The following is a 24390-nucleotide window of genomic DNA, read 5'->3' as shown; positions in this document are numbered from 1 at the left end:
CCACACCCTTCTCTTGAGGTCACACCAGGTCATTTTACAGGCGCACGTCCCATCTTGCTACACCCTCGGGCTCAGACCTGCGCGACCTCTCCCCGGGTCTGTCCGTCTCCGTCCAGCTCTGTCCCTCTTATCGGCCCGCCATTCCTCCCTCCTGTCCGCTCAGTTTAGTTAAATCATCAGAGGCTACGCCCCCTGCAAGCCAGCGCCCAGCTTTGGGAGCAGCAAGATGGCGGCATTTCCGCTTCCTCATTCGTCTGGGGCCGCGGGGGCCGCTGGGAGAGCTGCTGTCTGCGGGTCCGGTGCGGGGTGACCGCAGGAGACCCCGGAAACTGCGTCACTGGCGGCGGCGCCTCATTAATATACAGACTGATTACCATAATGTCCTGATCGCGGCTCCGCTGTGTGTGTACAGGCGGCTGTGCGGGCTGCGGCATCCGAGCTGTGTGCGGCCTGGACGGGATGGGGGACAGCAGGGGTGAGTGCGCCCGGGGCTTTGTTATACCGCGGGAGGAGGCCTCCCCGCATGATGGGGGTCGTGGTACTGCAGGTAGGGGTGGGGGCAGAGATTATATAGAGGGCTACAGTGAATGCTGGGAGCTGTAGTACTACAGGTAGCTATAGGGGGTGCACGGGATGGTGAGGGTTGAGGTATTACACGTTGGTATGTCAGGACATGTTGGGTGCTGTAGTACTGCAGTAACGATAGAGGGCTTTACTGAATGCTGGGAGTTGCAGTACTATAGGTAGATACTAAATGGGATGGTGAGAGTTGTGGCATTACTTGATATGTTGGCATCATGGGCGTTGTAGTGCTGCACAGATGATAGAGGGCTGACGTGGATGATGGGAGTTGTTGTAGTAGTAGCAACTAGTAAAGGCTGATACAGGATGGTGGGGGTAGTGGGATTACAGGTTCGTAATTTATGTCATAGGAAATGATGGGAGTTGTACTACAGAGATGCTAGGTGGCGGCAGTTCATGCTGGAAGTTGTAGTACTGTGGGTGGATAATGAGGGTGAGACTGGTGGCATTACAGGTTTGTATGTCAGGACTTGGTGAGAGTTGTAGTACTGTAGAAAATAGACACAGGATGGTGAGAGTTGTATGGTTATAGTTTGTAATAGATATTATAGGAAATGATAGGAGTTGTACTACACAGATGCTAGAGGGCTGCTGTTAGTGCTGGGAGTTGTAGTACTGTAGGGAAAGAATTGGCATTACAGGTTGGTATGTCAGGACTTGTTGGGAGTTGTAGTACTGTATATACATAATGATAAATAGTGGCAGGGGATGGTGAGAGTTGTGCGGTTACAGTTTGTGATGGATGTCTCATGATGGGAGTTGTAGCACTGTGGAGATGATAGAGGGCTGCAGAGCATGCTGGGAGTAGTAGTATTGTGCCCAGATAACAGATGGCTGCAGGATCTGCTCAGTGTACATGGATGTTATACCCCGGGGGGTTTGTCCGGCCGGAGATCTTGGCGGTCTCGCTCCCCTCGTCAGGCGGTACGGTGCGTCCTATAGACATGCCCTCTATGACGCTCCCCGTATATATCTGCAGCTTCTACCTCCTTTTATTATACTTTGTGTTTTAAGACCTCTCTGCTTGCTGTCAGTGAATGGAAGCCTTAAGGAAGCGAGGTAACCCTTCTTCCTGTTCTGTCCAGGCAGCCCCGGGGCCAGTACATTTGTGGCCTGTCCTCTGGGCCAGTATCGGGTGGTCTCACTGTCCACACCCCCGATGATCCGCTGTATGGCGGCCGGTATACACACCGAGGTGCGAGACCCCCGCCCATCTCATAGTGGTCACCTCTTCTGATCCTGGGCTGTACCGATACATTGAAGCAAAGTCTCAGCAGCGAGGATTGTGCCGCTCCCTCCGTTAATTGTCAACTCCTTTCTGTCTCCACAGTTTGCCAAAGCCCAGACACCTCCTCGCTGAGCCCACCTTTGGGGCGCCCGTTGAGTGACACCCCCCCACCTAGCGCTCCCTTGCACCCCTCTATGATCGGCTCCGCCATGACCTCCTCGGTGAACTCTCCTCTGGGAAGCCTCAGCTCTCCTTTTCCCGTCATTAACTGTTCTGTGGGCTCCCCCGGAATCCCCGGCACCCCGTCTATAGGGTACGGACCCGTCAGCAGCCCCCAGGTAAGTGATGGGCGGTTTTCTCTGGGCACTTATCGCAGCAGGTTCGGCTGTTCTATGTTCATATGTGTCTGCATTGCTGTGGAAAATGATGTTTTATTAGATGCAAATGAGCCTCTAGGAGCAACGGGGGTGTCGCCATTACACCTAGAGGATCAGCTCCCCCTGCGGCGGATGTTCCCCCCCCCCTGCGGCGGATGTTCTCCCCCCCCCTGCGGCGGATGTTCCCCCCCCCCCCTGCGGCGGATGTTCCCCCCCCCCTGCGGCGGATGTTCCCCCCCCCCCCTGCGGCGGATGTTCCCCCCCCCCCTGCGGCGGATGTTCCCCCCCCCCCTGCGGCGGATGTTCCCCCCCCCCCCCCTGCGGCGGATGTTCCCCCCCCCCCCTGCGGCGGATGTTCCCCCCCCCCCCTGCGGCGGATGTTCCCCCCCCCCCCTGCGGCGGATGTTCCCCCCCCCCCCCTGCGGCGGATGTTCCCCCCCCCCCCCCTGCGGCGGATGTTCCCCCCCCCCCCCTGCGGCGGATGTTCCCCCCCCCCCCTGCGGCGGATGTTCCCCCCCCCCCCCTGCGGCGGATGTTCCCCCCCCCCCCCTGCGGCGGATGTTCCCCCCCCCCCCTGCGGCGGATGTTCCCCCCCCCCCCCTGCGGCGGATGTTCCCCCCCCCCCCCTGCGGCGGATGTTCCCCCCCCCCCGCGGCGGATGTTTCCCCCCCCCCCCGCGGCGGATGTTCCCCCCCCCCCCCCCCGCGGCGGATGTTCCCCTTCCCCCCCCCCTACGGCGGATGTTCCCCCCCCCCCTGCGGCGGATGTTCCCCCCCCCCCCCCCTGCGGCGGATGTTCCCCCCCCCCCCCCTGCGGCGGATGTTCCCCCCCCCCTGCGGCGGATGTTCCCCCCCCCCCTGCGGCGGATGTTCCCCCCCCCCCCCCCCTGCGGCGGATGTTCCCCCCCCCCCTGCGGCGGATGTTCCCCCCCCCCCCCCCCCTGCGGCGGATGTTCCCCCCCCCCCCCCCCCCTGCGGCGGATGTTCCCCCCCCCCCCCCCCTGCGGCGATGTTCCCCCCCCCCCCTGCGGCGGATGTTCCCCCCCCCCCTGCGGCGGATGTTCCCCCCCCCCCCCCCTGCGGCGGATGTTCCCCCCCCCCCCCCTGCGGCGGATGTTCCCCCCCCCCCCCCCCTGCGGCGGATGTTCCCCCCCCCCCCCCTGCGGCGGATGTTCCCCCCCCCCCCTGCGGCGGATGTTCCCCCCCCCCCCCCCCCCTGCGGCGGATGTTCCCCCCCCCCCTGCGGCGGATGTCCCCCCCCCCTGCGGCGGATGTTCCCCCCCCCCCCCCTGCGGCGGATGTTCCCCCCCCCCCCCCTGCGGCGGATGTTCCCCCCCCCCCCCTGCGGCGGATGTTCCCCCCCCCTGCGGCGGATGTTCCCCCCCCCCCCTGCGGCGGATGTTCCCCCCCCCCCCCCTGCGGCGGATGTTCCCCCCCCCCCCCCCTGCGGCGGATGTTCCCCCCCCCTGCGGCGGATGTTCCCCCCCCCCCTGCGGCGGATGTTCCCCCCCCCCCCCTGCGGCGGATGTTCCCCCCCCCCCTGCGGCGGATGTCCCCCCCCCTGCGGCGGATGTTCCCCCCCCCCCCCTGCGGCGGATGTTCCCCCCCCCCCCCCTGCGGCGGATGTTCCCCCCCCCCCCCTGCGGCGGATGTTCCCCCCCCCTGCGGCGGATGTTCCCCCCCCCCCCTGCGGCGGATGTTCCCCCCCCCCCCCTGCGGCGGATGTTCCCCCCCCCCCCCCCCTGCGGCGGATGTTCCCCCCCCCCTGCGGCGGATGTTCCCCCCCCCCCCTGCGGCGGATGTTCCCCCCCCCCCCCCTGCGGCGGATGTTCCCCCCCCCCCCCCCTGCGGCGGATGTTCCCCCCCCCCCCCCCCTGCGCGGATGTCCCCCCCCCCCCCTGCGGCGGATGTCCCCCCCCCTGCGGCGGATGTCCCCCCCTCCCCCCCCCCCCCTGCGGCGGATGTTCCCCCCCCTCCCCCCCCCCTGCGGCGGATGTCCCCCCCTCCCCCCCCCCCCTGCGGCGGATGTTCCCCCCCCTCCCCCCCCCCCCTGCGGCGGATGTTCCCCCCCCTCCCCCCCCCTGCGCGGATGTTCCCCCCCCTGCGGCGGATGTTACCCCCCCCCCTGCGGCGGATGTTCCCCCCCCCTCCCCCCCCCCCCTGCGGCGGATGTTCCCCCCCCTGCGGCGGATGTTACCCCCCCCCCCCCCCCCGCGCCGGATGTCCCCGTCCCCCCCGTCCCCCCCCCGCGGCGGATGTCCTTCCCCCCCCCCCCCTGCGGCGGATGTCCCCCCCCCCCCCTGCGGCGGATGTCCCCCCCCCCCTGCGGCGGATGTCCCCCCCCCCCCCCCCTGCGGCGGATGTGTCCCCCCCCCCCCCTGCGGCGGATGTGTCCCCCCCCCCCCCCTGCGGCGGATGTTCTCCCCCCCCCCCCCCCACTGCGGCGGATGTCCCCCCCCCCCCCCCCCTGCGGCGGATGTTCTCCCCCCCCCCCCCTGCGGCGGATGTTCTCCCCCCCCCCCCCCCCTGCGGCGGATGTTCTCCCCCCCCCCCCCCCCCTGCGGCGGATGTTCCCCCCCCCCCCCTGCGGCGGATGTTCCCCCCCCCCCCTGCGGCGGATGTTCCCCCCCCCCCCCCTGCGGCGGATGTTCCCCCTGCTCTTTCTTTGAAATGACCAGGCAGTGAAAAAGTCATCACACCCGGCCCTGTCAATCGAAGTACAGAGGGCATAACCGTTGCAGAGAGAGCAGAGTCTCTAGGTGTAATGACAACGCCCCCGTTGCTCCTAGAGGCTGATTTGCAAATATTAAAACACCATTTGGTCAGCAATGCGGGCACATAGGAACACGGGACCTTTAGCTTCTACAGCACAGAAGTGTCTCAAAACGTTGGCATTAAAAATCTAACTTGTCCCGCTGAGAACAAGCCCCGTGCGGCTGGAGAAATAATCCCTGGAGCCTTAAAGGGATTCTCTGGGAATTTGATATTGATGGCTTATTCTCCTCACTGATCATAGGGGTGTCAGGTGTCACCCCCACCAGTCAGCTGGCCTTCATTGGTCAGTCCTATCTAGATGACTGGGGCTGAGCCGCAATACCATGAGCAGCCACTATACAATGGGCAGCGCTGTGAAGAACTGGGGGTGAGTACCGCGGCCTCTTCAACAACGGATCGGCGGGGTTCCTCACTGATCTGATGACCTATTCTAAGGATAAGCCATCAGTATCAAACCAGGAGAGCCCCTTTAATGGCCAGAGTAGGCGCCGTCCTTAAAGGGGTTGTGCACTAATTTCCCGACCCCCTCCCCCTTAGTGCGGTGACATTTTTTCATACCTTGGTCTATAGGGAAACATGCTTGTAAAAAAATAGCCAATGAAGCGTATGTGCCGGTGAAGAAACCTTCCAGCTAAATCTGTTTGTGAACGAAGCCTTATACTGAACTGACGTTAGTTTCTGGCGGTTGGGATGAGGTCTGGTGTGAATCAGGGCGGCATGATCTCCATTGGGGGCGGCCATACTGTATTGTTACTGGTTTGGGGGTCTCTTCATTGTCACTGTTGTAGGTGCTGTTGCTGGATCTCGTGTGCTCTGGACAGTCACGTGTAATTAAGTCCTGGGCTGACATCTGGTGACTCCGGTCATATGATCATTCAGTTTTACGTAATTAAAGGGGCGGTCCAACCTAGAGAGGTTGTTTATATGGGTCAGAATCACGGTCACTCTCGTATTTTCCGGTCACATTTTTGGTCCATCTTGTCACGTGAACACTCGGCGCATCAGAGGGACTGGGGAGTGAACACCGGAGGGGGAGCGGCGAGGAGGACGGCTTGTGTTCTTTTCTGACTCTTTGAAACATGTAGTTTGCAATTTTTTTATTTTTTAACACGAAAAGTGGCGCATGCAAGTTATAAATCTCCCCCAATGACTTCACCAGCAGAATAGTGAGTGCAGCTCTGGAGTATAATACAGGATGTAACTCAGGATCAGTACAGGATAAGTAATGTATGTACACAGTGACTCCACCAGCAGAATAGTGAGTGCAGCTCTGGAGTATAATACAGGATGTAACTCAGGATCAGCACAGGATAAGTAATGTATGTACACAGTGACTGCACCAGCAGAATAGTGAGTGCAGCTCTGGAGTATAATACAGGATGTAACTCTGGATCAGTACAGGATAAGTAATGTATGTACACAGTGACTGCACCAGCAGAATAGTGAGTGCAGCTCTGGAGTAGGGTTGCACCGGGTATCGCATTATCGATACCCAATCGATACTTTTGTATCGATACCGTGATTTGCCACTTACCGATACTATGCTGCGCTCGGCCCGCCATGTTCTCTCCTCAGCATAGTCTCTCTCCCCCCCCCCCCCCCCCCCCCCCCCCTGCTTCCGCTGCCACCAATGGGAGAGGGGCGGAGGAGGGGAGGGACTGTGGCCACTGCGCCACCAATAATAACTAAACCATTAATACAAATACAGGAAGTGGTTGCTGCACCTGAGGGGTTAACTGCCGCTGATTGCAGCTCCCTGTCAGAGGTCGGGTTCCGGCTATGTGTTTCTGCCGCCAGCACCCGCCTCCTGTATTTGTAATAATGGTTTAGTTATCATAATTCGTGGCACAGTGCGCCCCCCACCCCAGTATTGTCCTTGGTGGCAGTGGCAGCTTCTGATTGGAGCCCCAGAAGTGTAAGGCCACATGCACACAAACGTACTTTGTTTCCGTGTCCGTTGTGTGTTTATTTTTTTTATTTTTTTGCAGATAGGCTGCGGACCCATTCATTTCAATGGGTCCGCAAAAAATGTGGACAGCACACTGTGTGCTGTCCGCATCAGTATGTCCGTTCCGTAGCCCGGCGAAAAAAAATAGAACATGTCCTATTCTTGTCCGTTTTAGGCACTGTTACAATGGATCCGCAAAAAAAAAAAAGACTGCATACGGATGTCATCATTTTTAATTTTATTTTTTTTGCGGATCCTCAAAACACATACGGTCGTGTGCATGTAGCCTAATCCTGGGGCTCCGATCGGTTACCATGGCAGCCAGGACGCTACTGAAACCCTCTATGGTGACCTCCCTGCTGCTGTGTGTACTATGTGCAGGGCAGCAGGGGGAGTGCGAGATCTATCAGGGTGAATAGGACAAGGGTTCTAGCCCCTAAGGGGGGAAATAGTTAATAAATAAATAAAAAGTAAAAAAAACACCAAAATATTAAGTATAAATCCCTCCCTTTCCCAATTTTACATATAAAATATATAAACCTATTACATATCGCCACGTTCGAACAGTCCAAACTATTAAAATATTAAAAAATATCTCCTATGCCGTAAACGCCGTTACAGAAAAAATAAATAAAAACTGCGTGATTCGACATTTTTTTTTATTACCTTTTCCCCCCCAAAAAATAGGGTAGGACTGTTTGATTATGGGCCGGGCGTTTCATAAAATGCGTAATGCAGGCTACTTATTTTTTTAGAATGGTATCTAGTATCGCAATACTTTTTTATGGTATCAAAATACTACTCTGGATATAACTCAGGATCAGTACAGGATAAGTAATGTATGTACACAGTGACTGCACCAGCAGAATAGTGAGTGCAGCTCTGGAGTATAATACAGGATGTAACTCAGGATCAGTACAGGATAAGTAATGTAATGTATGTACACAGTGACTGCACCAGCAGAATAGTGAGTGCAGCTCTGGAGTATAATACAGGATGTAACTCAGGATCAGTACAGTATAAGTAATGTATGTACACAGTGACTCCACCAGCAGAATAGTGAGTGCAGCTCTGGAGTATAATACAGGATGTGACTCAGGATCAGTACAGTATAAGTAATGTATGTACACAGTGACTGCACCAGCAGAATAGTGAGTGCAGCTCTGGAGTATAATACAGGATGTAACTCAGGATCAGTACAGGATAAGTAATGTAATGTATGTACACAGTGACTGCACCAGCAGAATAGTGAGTGCAGCTCTGGAGTATAATACAGGATGTAACTCAGGATCAGTACAGTATAAGTAATGTATGTACACAGTGACTGCACCAGCAGAATAGTGAGTGCAGCTCTGGAGTATAATACAGGATGTAACTCAGGATCAGTACAGGATAAGTAATGTAATGTATGTACACAGTGACTGCAGCAGCAGAATAGTGAGTGCAGCTCTGGAGTATAATACAGGATGTAACTTATGGTTGATAATATATTAAGTAACTTCAGTTTTATATGCAGGTTAATTTTTTTAGTGGTTTCTCTGTATACTGTAAATCTTTTATAGTCTTTTCTCTTCCCCTCCTGCGTACAGATAAATTCCACCGTGAACCTCTCCGGCCTGCATCCTGTCAGCTCTTCTGAAGACGTGAAGCCTCCTCTGGGGATGAGAGTCATGGGCGGCCATCCCAATGGAGGAACATCCAGTGGAAAGAGGCTGTGCGCTATCTGCGGAGACCGCTCCTCTGGTAAGGGCTGGTCCAGTCCGGGACGTGCACCTACCTCATACTCATCATTGCATTGGATTCTGCGGCGCGCTGTCCTCCGGCGTCTGCTCAGTTGTCGGATGTAGTGTGTCCAGGGTAGAGTTCATTAGCGCGACCACTGCCTGGAGATGATTCAAATCCACTGGAGAGGAAGTTTTTTTTAGTGACCTATAGACCCGTGGTTTGCATTTGACATCCAGGGTGGCCGCCTAACAGTGTCCGTGGCCAGACGTTTGACGGGTTCTTCCAGCTTTTAGATATTGAAGACTAACAGTGTCCGTGGCCAGACGTTTGATGGGTTCTTCCAGCTTTTAGATATTGAAGACTAACAGTGTCCGTGGCCAGACGTTTGATGGGTTCTTCCAGCTTTTAGATATTGAAGACTAACAGTGTCCGTGGCCAGACGTTTGACGGGTTCTTCCAGCTTTTAGATATTGAAGACCAATTCTCCAGCTACATAATCAATATCTGATCAATAGAGGTCCAGCACCCCTACCGATCAGCTGGTGCCAGAAGCTGGAAGCAGAAGGCGCTATGCATTGCAGCTCAGCACCCTTTCCTTTTGGGCCCCTGCCGGCATTTGTCAGGGAGATAAAGATGGAGCTATTGGATTGCGGCTCCTTGAACCCTGTTGTCCTCGGGTGATGAGCCGCTGCTCAAGGAGTCTGGTAGCGGGTTTCTGGCAACTCTCTGTACAGGGCACATGCACACTTGGCGGATTGGGAATGTGTATGAGGGAGGTCAGGTGGAATGGCCACCAGGGTGGATCATGCTCAATCAGGGTTGATCCTGCTGACAGATGGCTCTTTAAAGGAAATCTGTCACCTCTGGTAGTTGTATCATCTGAGACATTGGGGATATAGAGACCTGCACCTATCCTACAAGAGGACCCCCAAAGTGACAGAGAGTGATCCGGACAAGTCCAGCCACCGCTCTATTCTCTTCTACAGATCTACACAGATCTGCCGCAAATAGCCGAGCCAACGCTTGGCAGTTTTCTGAACTCCCATAGAAGCGAATGGAGGGTGGCCGTTCCTGTGTGGTTCACTCTCGTTGACTTTGGGGGCCCGCACCTACCTGACATTGGTGGCATATCCTAGCGACATGCCACCAATATCTCAGAATGTACAACCCCTTTAAGTACAGTAATACATGTGTAGAAACCTGCTGCTGACGGCAGATCAGTCATTTGTATGTCGACACTCACCCCCATTCCCCCACTGTGCACCCACAAATCAGCCGTGGATGCATAGAGAGGACTTCTCCTGGAGTCCTCCTCTATCTGCACGTGCACAGGATTCCTCTGAACACATTCCGTGGCTGGTTTTGGGGGGTATCGACGTACAAATTACTGATCTACAGTCAGCGGCGGGTGTCCTGTGCATGTATTACTGTCCTCATCCGGGGTGACAGATTCTCTTTAGGCTACATTTCACAACTGTAGTGTTTTGCGGAACCGGATCCCGACCCGAATACGTTGCGCAATTTGCAGACCGCACGCAGCCGCCGCTACTGTAGAAAATGTCTATTCTCTTCCGCAATTGCGGCAAGAATAGGACATGTATATATATTTTGGAACTATGGCACAGTGTGCTGTCCGCAACTTTTGCAGACCCATTAAAATGATTGCGGAACGGATGCGGACTCCTTCATACAGTCATGTGAATGTAGCTTTAATGTGTACGACCAGTGTAGTGCGAGCACAATAAGGCCCTGGGGTTCATGGCCACGCTGGACTCTGCGGCCCAGATCTGTGTACGTGTTCTGCACGGATCATTATCTATACAGGTAACTGGTCTCATAGTATATTCCCAGAAACCTGACATTTTAGCAGGGGTGTGTAGACTTTTTATATCCACTGTAGGTGAGCACTCGCCGCTGGCACGGGTCACTTCCTGCTGTTGTAATCGTACTCCAGGTTTCTGGAAACTCTGCCAGTCTTCAGAGGTTGCCAAAGACGCGGGGCGTAGCTCATTACCTGCAGGCCTGTACCCACCCTCAGCTGGGAGAGGGACGAGCAGTGACATGAAGAGACCCAGTGCTCACCAAAATAATAGGATCTCGGGCTGGGAGTTATTGTCCCTCAGCTGGAGGTCACTGGTGTAGCTTGACACAGAAATGCATTTCTCCAGATGAAAGGGCCTGCGGTTATTACTGGGCATAAACCGATTCGGCCCGAGTCGCATTAACGCTCGCTGGCCCGCTTGTGTCTTGCAGGGAAACACTACGGGGTGTACAGCTGTGAGGGCTGCAAGGGCTTCTTCAAACGCACGATCCGCAAGGACCTGACCTACACCTGTAGAGACAACAAGGACTGTATCGTGGACAAGAGGCAGAGGAATCGCTGCCAGTACTGCCGCTACCAGAAGTGTCTGGCCACTGGCATGAAGCGGGAGGGTAAGTGAGCGCTCGCCGCCGGCACCATCGCCTACCCCTCCTTCTGTCATGAACCGCCATTGCATTGTGTCACGTTTCTACACTGCACACAAGGCGACGTTCTGGAGACTCGCCCTTAGGGGTCCATTCACACGAGCATGCGGCAGCCATGCAAGTGTTGCAGACCGGGTCCACAATCACAATCCCTTCCATGGGTTTCTGGGTCCGTGCGCTGCAAAAGAGAGGACATGTACTATATTTCGCTGCATCTTGTGGATTGTGTGCAACACTGGCACGGCAGCATTACAAATTTTTTTTTTTTAATAGATATTCTTCCCGGAGGGCTCTATAGACATAAAGGGGGTTTCCAGATGCTCCAGGGGCTAGGTAGGAATGGCCATAATCCTGGACAACACCTTCAAAATGGGCAGGTCTTTTAAGGGATTTATTTTATTTTATTTTTTTACCCTCAGCGGTGCAGGAGGAACGTCAGCGAGGCCGGGAGCGTGAAGGAGAGGCGGAGTACAGCGGCTCAATAAACGAGGAGATGCCTGTGGAGAAAATCCTAGAGGCGGAACTGGCGGTGGAACAGAAGAGTGATCAGAGCCTCGAAGGCGGTGGATCTGTGAGTACCGCGGGGATTGGGAAGGTCTATTTGCTGGATCGGGCCCTTGTGATATCAAATAAGAGGGATTTTATTGTTGAGTAACTGAATATGAGACATTGTAGAGCAGGGTCCGGCATTCGAGCTGTGGATGATGGGCTTCTTCCCTTCTCTTCGTCCTCAGCCCAGTGATCCGGTGACGAACATCTGTCAAGCTGCTGATAAACAACTTTTTACTCTTGTGGAATGGGCCAAGAGGATCCCGCACTTCTCTGAGCTGCTATTGGACGATCAGGTTATACTGCTTAGAGCAGGTAAGAGGTCTTCTACCCGCAGGGCTCCAGAGACTTAAAGGGGGTTTCCAGGATTTTAATATCTGATCGTAGGGATCCAACACATCGCACCTCCTCAGAGTGGCACCTAGTCCACAACCACACAGTGTAGTGGACAAACTTTATTTGTCAACTTCTAGGAGGAATAATAGTCGTAAGGATAGACGCTCCAGGATTGTTATTACATGGGAAGGCAAGTAGTTACTACATCATTGATGTCAGGAGAGGTGACGGCTCCTCTTTACAAAGGACCTGTCACCATGCAATCTGGAGGCAGCGTGTTATAGAGCAGGAGGAGCTGAGCGCATTGAGATATAGTTTTGTGGGAAAAGATTCTGTAAAATCTGTACTTCATAGGTTTATATTTTCGACCCTGTGAATACCCATCGGTACAGGAGGGAGGGGTGAGTGATGAGTGACAGCTATCTCTCTATGTACACATAGACACAGAGCTGTCAATCACTGATGACTCCTCCCTCCTGTACCGATGGGTATTCACAGCAAGTGGCAGATGCAGAGATATATATGTATGCAGACTGCCATTGGATACGGCCTAGGTTAGGGGTCTGCAACCTTTAACACACCAACTGTTCTGAAACTACAACTCCCAGCATGCTCCATTTTCTGACTTGGGCAGGGTGCTAAATCGCCTTAAAGGGGTTGTCCACTTTATTCGTATTGCTGACCTATCCTCAGGATAGGTCATCAATATCAGATCGTCAGTGGTCGGACTCCCAGCACCCCGGCCGATCAGCTGTTTGAAGAGAAGGCTGCACTTGGACGAGCCCTGCCTTTACCTGCTAGCCGTCGACTTCGCAGCAATGAGCACGTGTAACTTCAGCTTTGGCGTCCCCATTCACTTTTAAGGGGGTCTGCTCCTTCCTATACACTTGAATGGTGTCCCATAGAAGTGAATGGGATGGTTTAGGTGTAATTACACCTGCTCACGAGGTGGTGCCGGGAGTCGGACCCCTGACAATCTGATATTGATGACCTATCCTGAGGATGAAGCGGACAACACCTTCTAAAGAGACCAGTCCTGTGTGGAGACTCATTGGCAGTGATCCATGGGAAACCAGTATGCAAAGAGGTGTCTACCAAGAAAGAACCATCTCGCCAGCGCCACCTATTGGAAGTGGCTTCCTATGAGTCAAGATCTGACTTCCAAACCTTGGGATTTAACAAACCAGATATCCATTCGTAGACAGTATATAGGAGGATTCTAGCTGGTTCGGTGCAAATAACACACAAAGACGAAGATGTTCCAATGATTAAGTTGTCAGTCACATACAGAAATAAAGTTACATACCTAAGAGCTAACCTGAGAGTTAAAATAATACACCTTTTATTATTTTCCGTAGATGGGTATAAATACAAGGTGTCCAAAAATCTCCCAAAAATAAAAAATTGCTAAAGAAAAAAAAATATATATATATTCTCAGTATCGGGAAGAGGATGAAAGGGTAAATGGGTGAACTTTCCCTATTTTACCCTAGAATTTTCTCAGCCCAGGGTTAACCCCTGATGGTGGAGGCTCCCTGTCCTTGTTCCTAGAACCTGGAAATTCCTGGAAATGAATTGTTTTTATATAGTCAACAACAAAAAAGGGGATATTAAATAGATAAAAGGCAATGGGACCCCTTAGATGATGAGGCATTCTAAGAAACACACAATAATAATGAAGTGGTGATGAATGTAAGTCACCAGGAATAGGTGGCTTCTTGTAACACAGAGATACCTTTTTAAATAAGAAGGTATTATGTGTCAAAGCAAGTGAAAGTCAATCTTTCGTTTAAACCTCCAGGTGACTGGGAACGAAAACGATAAATCCATTCAGTCTCCTTTTGGAGAATCTTTCGATCCCCGTCACCCTTCCTAGGGGACAGAGGGACGGCCTCAAGTGCAGAAAAACGGAGGGCTTTTAGATCGCCATTATGACACTCGTTGATGTGATCAGCTCCAGGTGTGTTACTGAGCTGAATAACCTCATTGATGTGTTCACACGCCCTCCGCCTAAGTTCCGAATGTCTTCCCGATATAGTCCTTAGGGCTCGTGCGCTGACGGATGTAGACAACTCCCTTTGTTTTACAGTTAATAAAATCCCTGATCAAGAAAATGCCACCGGTGACCGAACAAGTGATCGTTTTTGTCGTACGTATAAAATGACAGGCCTTACAAGTACCACACCTGAAGACCCCAGGGGGTTTTCTGTCCAGCCACGTGCCTTCTCTCTTGGGGCCGGTGTAGGGGCTATGGACCAAGCGGTCTTGTAAACTCCTACCCTTTCGATACGTAATCTGTGGGAAGGGAGAGATGGCCTTTGAGATATCATCCAAATCTGAGATAATATAATTTTTATCTTTTTATTTTTGGGAGATTATTTTTGGACACCTTGTATTTATACCCATCAACGGAAAATAATAAAGGTATATTATTTTAACTCTCACGTTAGCTCTTGGGTATTTAACTTTACTTCTGGTTCAGTGCAAAGCCTTAAATGCAGCTTAGACTATATTCCCTTGTCAAATCCCAAGGCTTGTTGGAAAGCCGGATTTTCACTCAGGCGGCTACTTCCAATAGGCGACATTGGTGCGATGGTTCTCTTCCTTGGGAGATACCTCTTTGCGTTTGGAATTTCTGAGAACAGGTGAGTGAGTGCTGGGAGCTGGTTTCACAACGGCTGGAGCGCTGACCATTTTCTTGTGTGCACAGCTATACAGGTTTCATGTTGTGCTGTCTACATGGATGTCAATGATTTCATATAAATCATAATTGGCATCTAAGGGCGATTCCAATATTAAAGGGCTTTTACGGGATTTTGATACTAATGAACGGTTCTCAGGATAGCTCATCGGTATCTGATAGGTTGGGGGGGGTCTGACACCTGGGACCCCTGCCGAACAGCTGTTTGAGAAGCCACTGGCGCTGCCACCTTCTCCGTGCTCACCAAGCATAGCGCTATACAGTGCACGCTGCTGTCCTTGGTAAGCACGGAGAAGACTGCAGCGCTCACAAGAGTGACATTGGCCTTTCAAACAGCTGATCGGTGGAGTTCCTGTGTGTCGGACCCCCAAGATTCAGATATTGATGACCTATTCTGAGGACAGGTCATCAGTAGTAAAAATCCTGGAAAACCCTTTAAAGCAGGCATGCTCCACCTGCGGCCCTCCTGCTGTTGCAAAACTACAACTCCCAGCATGCCCGAACAGTCTACAGCTATCAGTCTACAGCAGGGCATTGTGGGAGTTGTAGTTTTACAACAGCTGGAGGGCCGCAGGTTTAGAATGCCTGCTTTAAAGCCTATATGCCTCTCAGTCCTGCTCACTAGGACCGCTCTTCAGAGCTTCCATAGCCGTAAACGATACCGGATGTCGCCTGGTTTGAATACAGCTCTTGGGTAACGGGTTTTAACCTTCCTGTATTGATGTTTGTGTCTCTTCAGGATGGAACGAGCTCCTCATCGCTTCTTTCTCCCACCGCTCCATCTCTGTGAAGGACGGCATCTTGCTGGCCACAGGACTGCACGTCCACCGTAACAGCGCGCACAGTGCCGGCGTGGGGGCCATATTTGACAGGTAAATAGTAAAATAGTCTAATTTCTAGCCTCTCGTGAACCCCCCCCCCCAGTATGCTAGCGTCTGACACCTGTCTGTATCTTGCAGAGTTCTTACTGAGCTTGTGTCTAAGATGAGAGACATGCGCATGGACAAGACTGAGCTCGGCTGTCTGCGAGCAATTATATTGTTTAACCCAGGTAAGTCTTCTAAAGGCGTGAGCCCCATGGCAGCGGACCATCTCATCTGGTCTTCATGGTTTCCCCGAGACTGTAAACCTGATAACTTAGTGCTTCCATTATAGAAAGGCGTCCATTGGCCCTCAGGTTGTACGTATCCTTATAGTCTGTGTCTCCGCTTTTGTGTAGATGCCAAAGGACTGTCAAACCCAGGAGATGTGGAGGTTCTCAGAGAGAAGGTCTATGCATCTTTGGAGTCGTACTGCAAGCAGAAGTATCCAGACCAGCAGGGGAGGTGAGGCCTGGGAAGAGCGACAACAAATGCGGCACCTGTCAGCCGAATCAACCCCATTAAACCAGGCATAATGCCTAGTAGGGCTGACCCTGCTGATTTAAAAGCATGCCAATATTATACAGTTTGGTTGCTTCTGATGCATTTGCACATGAGCAGTTAAGTCCACCGAGGGCGGGACCAAGCCACCTTGTGCACCATTGCTCTTCCTGCTTCCTTCTCGATGGTTCCTGTCATCTTGCCTGGCCCTGTCCATCAAGTAGAGGCAGGGGCGGGCAGATGAACCAGGAGGAGCAGGCTGCACAGAGTGACTCGGGCCCGCCCTTGGTGCACTTAACTGCTCATTTGAATATGGTTTTAAGTATTTTTTCTCCAGAATGAGGTAAACTACTATCAAGGCCACCCTACCAGGTTTAGTAAGGTTGATCCTGCACTGATTGTGTTGTCCAATAGCTTAGTGGGATGCTGCATGCCAATCACTTACCGTAAGAGCTTTTGGACAGTTTGGTCATGGGAGGTTACGTTACCGTTAGTGAAATGTCTCTGCAGACTATCTGTGATTCTGGTCCAGGAGAATCTGTACAGTAAGGTGAGGTGCCACCCTACACTGGGCAGCCATGTCTGCAGTCCTCCGCTGACTATTTCAGTTTGGGTGGTAGTAGTAGTAGAAATCAATGTTTTTCTAATTTACCTACTTGTATTTGTGGAGCTTTGCTTTAGGGTGTGTCTTAATGGGGTTGGCCCATCTCAGACATTGATGGCATATCACTGGCAGATGCCGTCAGTGTCGGATCAATGCGGGTGCTGCCTCTGGGACCCACTTCTATCTCCAGAACGGGAGCCACGAAGTGAAGAAGAGCACACTGCGCATGCATGACTGCAATGGGAGTTCCAAATATCACCTTTATGTTCGAAGGTCCTATAGCGGTGAATGGAGAGTGTCATTATTGTGAGATAAGTGTTGGCCCCCACGTCTGGGACCTTCTCCTATCTCCAGAACAGGATGCATGGCTATCCTCCGTTCACTGCTGTGGGTGTTCTGAAAGTAGCCGGGCACTAGCTCAACTATTTCCAACAGTCCCATAGCGGTGAATGAACAGGGCCTGTTTGGGAGATAGCGGCAGGTCTCACCTCTGGGACCCACTCCTGTTCGACATTGATTGCATCCTAGCGCTATGCCATCTGAGTCTGAGATGGGAATAGCCCTCTAATACTTTGTCTGCTTCTTCCTTAACTGAACCTCCTCTGCTTTCCCCCCCCAAGGTTTGCAAAGTTGCTCCTCCGCCTCCCGGCCCTGCGCTCCATCGGACTCAAGTGTCTGGAACACCTCTTCTTTTTCAAACTCATTGGAGACACTCCAATAGACACCTTCTTGATGGAGATGCTCGAGGCACCCCACCAGCTGTCGTGAGAGACTTGACCGTAGCTGCAACCTGCTGCTCCATTCTGAGAGACGGCTAGAATACATACTCTAATAGATCGCTTCCAATTGGAGATTATATAGGCACCTCAAAAAGCTACCCCGAGAGATCGCCTGAACTGGTGACAGACTGCTGGTCCCCTCCAGTGACAGATCTCGGTCTTCTCGCTCTCCTAGATGCATCCACCTCAGAAGGGTTGGACTAAATGCAACTAATTCGTAGGGCGCGTTAATGAATGGCCCAAAATAGACCTAACCTTCCTGGTACCTCCCGAAATTGATTACAACCTAATGACTGCTGCTGAGGCTTCCACTAATCATGAAGACGTGGGCTCCACGAACTTTGGGACAAGGGTTTTTCCTTTTTTTCATTCAGGCACTCCTATGCAATATCCTTCATTATGCTAAAAAATGGATGTCTTGGAAGAGGGGCACCCCACCCGTGCCAGCAGGAGCTCTTCTGAGAGATGCGAACTCTATGACGGAGAGCTGCACCAAGCGGCAGCCATCTTGGTAAAGGACTGTTAAACGAAGAATGGACTATTGACGTTTGGTATTGATTCCTGGGGTTCTGTATAACGTGTAAGGAGTTCAATCTGTTCAGCCGATTCGGAACAGACCCTCGCGCCCCCGCCCTGTCTGGCTTTTTAGGTGCCCTGTTTGATTACTGCACTTGTTAGGGTAGAGGGGTGACTACTTGGGTGAAGGGACCTCTGTATGATTTCTTGGTGTCGCTCATTAACTCTGTTGGGGTGGGCTGTTGCTGGCGGCTCTGCTTTTTTCCTTGGTGGGGGGGGGGGGTGTCTTGAGGAAAACGAGGGATCCCTGCACCATGATCTTTTCCCTCGAGGAGAGATCCATGACTTTTGACTCCTTTGCTTGGTTCAACCAGTTCTTATACGATCAATGATGAATTTGGAAGGAAGATTATTGTATTGCACATGATTTTAAGACTTTGGGGTGAGAAAAAGACCTGTCTCCAGATGATTATTATTATTTTTTATGCATCCAGTTTGCTGGTTTCCCATAATACAAGGTTTTATTTCTAATAACCTGCCCTGGGCGACGAATTGGTATTTGGGAATCGGCACCCACAGCGATTCCCCGTTGATGCCTGGTTTTAAGGTGTGGTGTGTGTGCCCCCTCTACTTTTAAGAAGGTTTTTTTTTTTGCTGCTAGATCACGCCCTTCGATGTTTCTCTCCCCTCCCCGTCATCCTTAATGTCTCATTTTCATTTCTCTTTCTCTCTCAATTTAAATCCCCCTGAAGTTTTTGCCCGTCGTGTCCGTCTATCTCACTCACTGTAATCGGTAAACAGTTTCTCACTGTTAACGGTAAACAAAGTTTGTGTCGCCGTCTTAATCCAGTCCTTGCCTGCGGATACGAGTGATGTTACATGCAGAAACCCAGCCACACTTTGTTATATACACTTTCTAGGAGGGCAGCTCCTCGTGGGAGGGGATCTTAAGGTAGGTAAAGACTCCTCCCACCGGTAGCCCCGCTCCCTACTCTGCGCTCGTTTATTATTCCTGTTGCTTGGAATGAATATTAAAGAGAATTTAGCTCTGTCTCCTGGTTCTTTTTCATCTTGCTGTTTTCGGTACAGGGACCTTTAACTCCCAAGTTTATTCCCCCCGAACAGTAAGTTACTGGACACGTGGAACAAAAGCTGCGGCGAAACTGATGTGTTTGTCATGTGTGTATAAACCTGTAAAATGTCGCCCTAAAAAGGAATATTCAGCTTTGGGTAAAGTCTCAGATTTTCTTCTATAGTCAGGCATTTGTATTCTGATGGGCCCCTGGGGCTTGGCCTACTACAAGGGAGAAATGAGAACCTTTTCGTTCCTCCCCCGACTATCACTGCACTAACCTGGCTGTGTAAAAGCAGTACTTGTCCTGGCTGGCTTCTTCTCTACTGCGCTCCTGGGCAGTGCAGACACTCAAAGGGTTGTGGAAATGGAGACCTCGTTCTGACGCTTGAAATGTGGCTCGATGTTAGTGTCTGTTATGATCACGGGGCTGATGCACCAAATCAACAACTCCTTGGGACCTTTGATGCGGTTTGTTCAGGCCATTAGACCCGCGTCCTCAAATTGCCTCCATGAAGCCTTGATCCTATGCCCATGTCCGTTTGACATCCGTAAAAAAAATGTAAGTATTTTTTTTTTTTTTGCCCTTCGTGTGTCGTCTATATTCCACGGCCACTGCTCAGCCAAATCTTAATTGCCACAGCATCTCTGATCGGTGGTCAGTGAAAAACGGATCAAACGCGGATGCCATCGGTGTTGTGTCCATGTGTTTTCACAGACCCATAGACTATAATGGGTGGGTTTGGTCTCCATCATGGATCAAGGTAGTGCATGTCTCAGATTTATTAAAAAATTTTCTTCACTGCCCCACAGTCAATAATAATAAAATATGTGAACAGACGTATTAAAATCAACGGGTACGTGTGCGGTCTGCAGAAAAATGCACGGAAAGGCCTAAGACGGACGCTAAAATGTGGCTGCCTTATGGCAATCTGAATGAGGACTGATATTGAATGAACACAGGTGCAGATGCTTACAGTAAAGATTTCTCGCCATGCAGAAAGGTGACCTCCTCTCCGCCATCAATATTTATATGGTTTTATTCCTTTAGGCCTCTTTCACATGAGCGTGTCCGGATAAGGTTCGGATGCGTTGCGGCAAACCTGTGCGAGTAGGTACGCAATTGCAGTCAGTTTTGACTGAGATTGCGTTCCGTTGTTCAGTTTTTATTGCGCGGGTGCAATGCGTTTTGCATGCGCGTGGTAAAAAACTGAATGTGGTACCCAGACCCGAACCCGGACGACTTCACTGAAGTTCGGGCTTGGGATCGGTGTTCTGTAGATTGTATTATTTTCCCTTATAACATGGGTATAAGGGAAAATAATAGCATTCTGAATACAGAATGCATAGTACAATAGGGCTGGAGGGGTTAAAAAAATAATAATAATACTTTAAGGCCTCATGCACACGACCGTTGTGTGCATCCGTGGCCGTTGTGCCGTTTTCCGTTTTTTTTCGCGGACCCATTGACTTTCAATGGGTCCGTGGAAAAATCGGAAAATGCACCGTTTTGCAGCCAAGGCCGTGATCCGTGTATCCTGTCCGTCAAAAAAATATGACCTGTCCTGTCCTATTTTTTTGACGGACAACGGTTCACGGACCCATTCAAGTCAATGGGTCCGTGAAAGAACACGGATGCACACAAGATTGGCATCCGTGATCCGTGGCCGTAGGTTGCTTTCATACAGACGGATTCGAAGATCCGTCTGCATAAAAGCTTTTTCTGATCTAAGTTTTCACTTTGTGAAAACTCATATCCGACAGTATATTCTAACACAGAAGCGTTCCCATGGTGATGGGGACGCTTCTAGTTAGAATACACTACAAACTTTGTACAAGACTGCTGCCACCAACAATATTCAAACTGGGGAGGGGGGGGGGGGGGTCTGCGGCACCTAAAGGGGTTAATTGTACTATCATATTCCCCTGTAAGATCAGGGCTGCCAGGCAGCAGGGGGCAGACCCCCCCCCCCCTCCCCAGTTTGAATATTGTTGGTGGCACAGTGTGCACCCCCCATTGGCCCCCCCCCTCCCTCCCTCTATTGTAATAAATCGTTGGTGGCACAGTGTGCGCCCCCCATCGCCCCCCCTCTATTGTAATAAATCGTTGGTGGCACAGTGTGCACCCCCCATCGGCCCCCCCTCCCTCTATAGCAGTAACAACATTGGTGGCAGTGTGCGGCCTCCCATTCCTCCCCCCCCCCCCCCCCCCAATCATTGGTGGCAGCGGAGTTCCGATCGGAGTCCCAGTTTAATCGCTGGGGCTCCGATCGGTAACCATGGCAACCAGGAAGCTACTGCAGCCCTGGTTGCCATGGTTACTTAGCAATAGTACAACAGTAGAAGATTCATACTTACCTGCTTGCTGCTGCGATGTCTGTGAACGGCCGGGAGCTCCTCCTACTGGTAAGTGACAGTTCTTTAGCAATGCGCCGCACAGACCTTTCACTTACCAGTAGGTGGAGCTCCCGGCCGGACACAGACATCGCAGCAGCAAGCAGGTAAGTATGAATCTTCTACTGTTGTACTATTGCTAAGTAACCATGGCAACCAGGGCTTCAGTAGCTTCCTGGTTGCCATGGTTACCGACCGGCGCCCCAGCGATTAAACTGGGACTCCGATCGGAACTCCGCTGCCACCAATGATGGGGGGGGGGGGGGGGAGGATTGGGAGGCCGCACACTGCCACCAATGTTGTTACTGCTATAGAGGGAGGGGGGGCCGATGGTGGGCGCACACTGTGCCACCAACGATTTATTACAATAGAGGGAGGAAGGGGGGGCCCGATGGGGGGCGCACACTGTGCCACCAACGATATTCAAACTGGGGAGGGGGGGGTCTGCTGCCTGGCAGCCCTGATCTCTTACAGGGGAATATGATAGTACAATTAACCCCTTTAGGTGCCGCACCTGAAGGGGTTAATTGTGCTATCATATCCCCCTGTAAGAGATCGTGTGTTGCCAGGCAGCAGGGGGCAGTCTTGTACAAAGTTTGTAGTGTATTCTAACTAGAAGCGTCCCCATCACCATGGGAACGCCTCTGTGTTAGAATATACTGTCGGATCTGAGTTTCACGAAGTAGCTCATATCCGACAGTATATTGTAACATAGAGGCGTTCCCATGGTGATGGGGACGCTTCAAGTTAAAATATACCATCGGATTGGAGAAAACTCGAATCCGATGGTATAAAAGAACTCCAGACTTTACATTGCAAGTCAATGGGGACGGATCCGTTTGAAATGGCACCATATTGTGTCAACATCAAACGGATCCGTCCCCATTGACTTGCATTGTAATTCAGGACGGATCCGTTTGGCTCCGCACGGCCAGGCGGACGCCAAAACGACTTTTTTTTTCATGTCCGTGGATCCTCTTCATAGAAGTTCGGGCTTGGGATTGATGTTCTGAAGATTGTATTATTTTCCCTTATAACATGGTTATAAGGGAAAATAATAGCATTCTGAATACAGAATGCATAGTAAACCAGCGCTAGAGGGGTTAAAAAAAAAAAAAAAAAAAAATTTAACTCACCTTAGTCCACTTGATCACGAAGCCCGGCATCTCCTTGTGTCTCCTCTGCGCTGAGCGGCTGAACAGGACCTGGGGTGAGCTGCTCCATTAAATACAGGTTAAGGACCTTCGATGACGTCACTCCGGTCATCACATGGTACGTCACATGATCTTTTACCATGGTGATTCACCATGGTAAAAGACCATGTGATGACCGGAATGACGTCATCGAAGGTCCTTAACCGATATTTAATGGAGCAGCTCACCCCAGGTCCTGTTCAGCCGCTCAGCGCAGAGGAGACACAAGGAGATGCCGGGCTTCGTGATCAAGTGGACTAAGGTGAGTTAAAGTATTTTTTATTTTTTTTAACCCCTCCAGCGCTGGTTTACTATGCATTCTGTATTCAGAATGCTATTATTTTCCCTTATAACCATGTTATAAGGGAAAATAATAATGATCGGGTCTCCATCCCGATCGTCTCCTAGCAACCGTGCGTGCAAATCGCACGGCATCCGTACTTGCTTGCGGATGCCATCCGATTTTCACACACCCCATTCATTTCTATGGGGCCTGCGTCACGTTGAAATCGGACAATATAGAGCATGCTGCGATTTCAACTGAACGCACAAGTGATGCGTTAAAATCACCGCTCATGTGCACAGCCCCATAGAAATGAATGGGTCAGGATTTAGTGCGGGTGCCATACGTTCCCCGCACGGAAAACTCGCCCGTGTGAAAGGGGCCTTACAGCTTCCAGAAGCCACATTCTGGTTTTCCATAAACCAGCAATATACCATGTGGACCAGTAGGTGGCAGCGTTATCACAGCCCTGACCTAGCGGCTCCAGGTACGGGTGATCTGCTGTGTGAGTGTAACGTGACCTAATGAGGGGACGTCCACCTATGTACCCTGCTGTATTATAAACCCGCCTCACGTGTAAAGTGTTCTACCTACCGATATAGAATTTATTTTTGGGGCTATGTGTTTTTTTTGTTTTTTAACTAGTACGACGAAGTCCGCCGTAATGTCCCATGGCTACACAGAGTGCGATGCCCGGTGTGTCCTGAAACCTTTGTATCATCGCCAGCCGGAGGTTTTCCAGCAATTGTCTCCCCCTGTGGGATCAGACCCCCGCACATATCACTGAGTCTTGGGGACCGGTTCACTAACTTTTCTTTCTTTGACCACTTTTCATTGATACTAACCACGGCCTACCAGGAACGCCCCACAAGACCGGTTGTTTTGGGGATTTGCCAACTCGGTCGTCTCCATCGCACTTGGGCCCTTGTCACAGTCGCTCAGATCCTTACGTCTGTCCGATTTTCCTACTTACTGCCTAATATATCCCACCCCCGACTGCCGCCAGAAAATATTCACTTCACCGGTCAGTGGCTTTAATGTTACTGCCAATCGGTGTAATAATTTTGCCATTGGCAAAAAAAAGGACCCCATTTTCTGGTGACGAAATCAACGTTCCGTCCTATGGAGATCAGTTCAGTAAGTGAATGCGCTTTGTATCTAGTTGAACACTAAGGCCTCCTCCACACAAGCCAGTTTCCTCGTGAACGCGCAGCGTCCGGACTGATTCCTGACCCATTCATTTCAATGGCTCTGGGCACGAGAGCGTCGTTGATCACGCATCGCCTCTGCGTTCAGGAAAAATGGCGGCGTGTTCCATATTGTGTGTCTTTCACTCCCATAGAAGTGACTGGAACCTGCCTGAAAAATGGAAGGCCTCCAGATACAGTGTGTTTCTAGGAGATGTAGATTGTTATTCTTCACGCTAGTGTAAAACGTATACAAACCGCACGCACTGAACGCAATCGCAGAAAAAAAAAAATGATTGAACTTGTGTACAGAAC

The 24390-nt window shown here is 51.8% G+C and overlaps 1 protein-coding gene across 4 annotated transcripts; it reads left to right on the top strand.

Annotated features, from left to right (window-relative positions):
- Window positions 1–234: 234 nt before the first annotated feature.
- On the top strand, window positions 235–18997 carry RXRB (retinoid X receptor beta). Of its 4 annotated transcripts, none has more exons than XM_044305828.1 (11): window positions 235–475; window positions 1913–2148; window positions 8499–8652; window positions 10888–11067; window positions 11374–11433; window positions 11520–11671; window positions 11835–11964; window positions 15426–15558; window positions 15646–15737; window positions 15906–16011; window positions 17272–18997. In XM_044305828.1, exons 1-11 carry the CDS (start codon window positions 460–462, stop codon window positions 17417–17419), a joined length of 1407 nt encoding a protein of 468 aa, XP_044161763.1. In that variant the 5' UTR covers window positions 235–459; the 3' UTR covers window positions 17420–18997. The 4 variants fall into 4 exon arrangements, with proteins under 4 accessions (XP_044161763.1, XP_044161762.1, XP_044161764.1 ...); XM_044305827.1 differs by having other exon boundaries at window positions 8472–8652; XM_044305829.1 differs by lacking the exon at window positions 11374–11433 and having other exon boundaries at window positions 8472–8652.
- The last annotated feature ends 5393 nt before the right edge of the window (window positions 18998–24390 follow it).

Source organism: Bufo gargarizans, chromosome 9 (assembly GCF_014858855.1).
Source record: "Bufo gargarizans isolate SCDJY-AF-19 chromosome 9, ASM1485885v1, whole genome shotgun sequence".
In the NCBI taxonomy this organism is placed as follows: Eukaryota; Metazoa; Chordata; class Amphibia; order Anura; family Bufonidae; genus Bufo; species Bufo gargarizans.
Note: the sequence above shows the minus strand (reverse complement) of the source record. Positions and strands in the feature narration are given on the sequence as shown.

Excerpts from the sequence above, each read along its gene's own strand:
- RXRB (XM_044305827.1), top strand. Across the intron at positions 11,434-11,519 it reads CCAGATGCTCCAGGGGCTAG|CGGTGCAGGAGGAACGTCAG; the intron begins GTAGGAATGGCC and ends TTTTACCCTCAG. Across the intron at positions 15,559-15,645 it reads GTGGGGGCCATATTTGACAG|AGTTCTTACTGAGCTTGTGT; the intron begins GTAAATAGTAAA and ends TGTATCTTGCAG.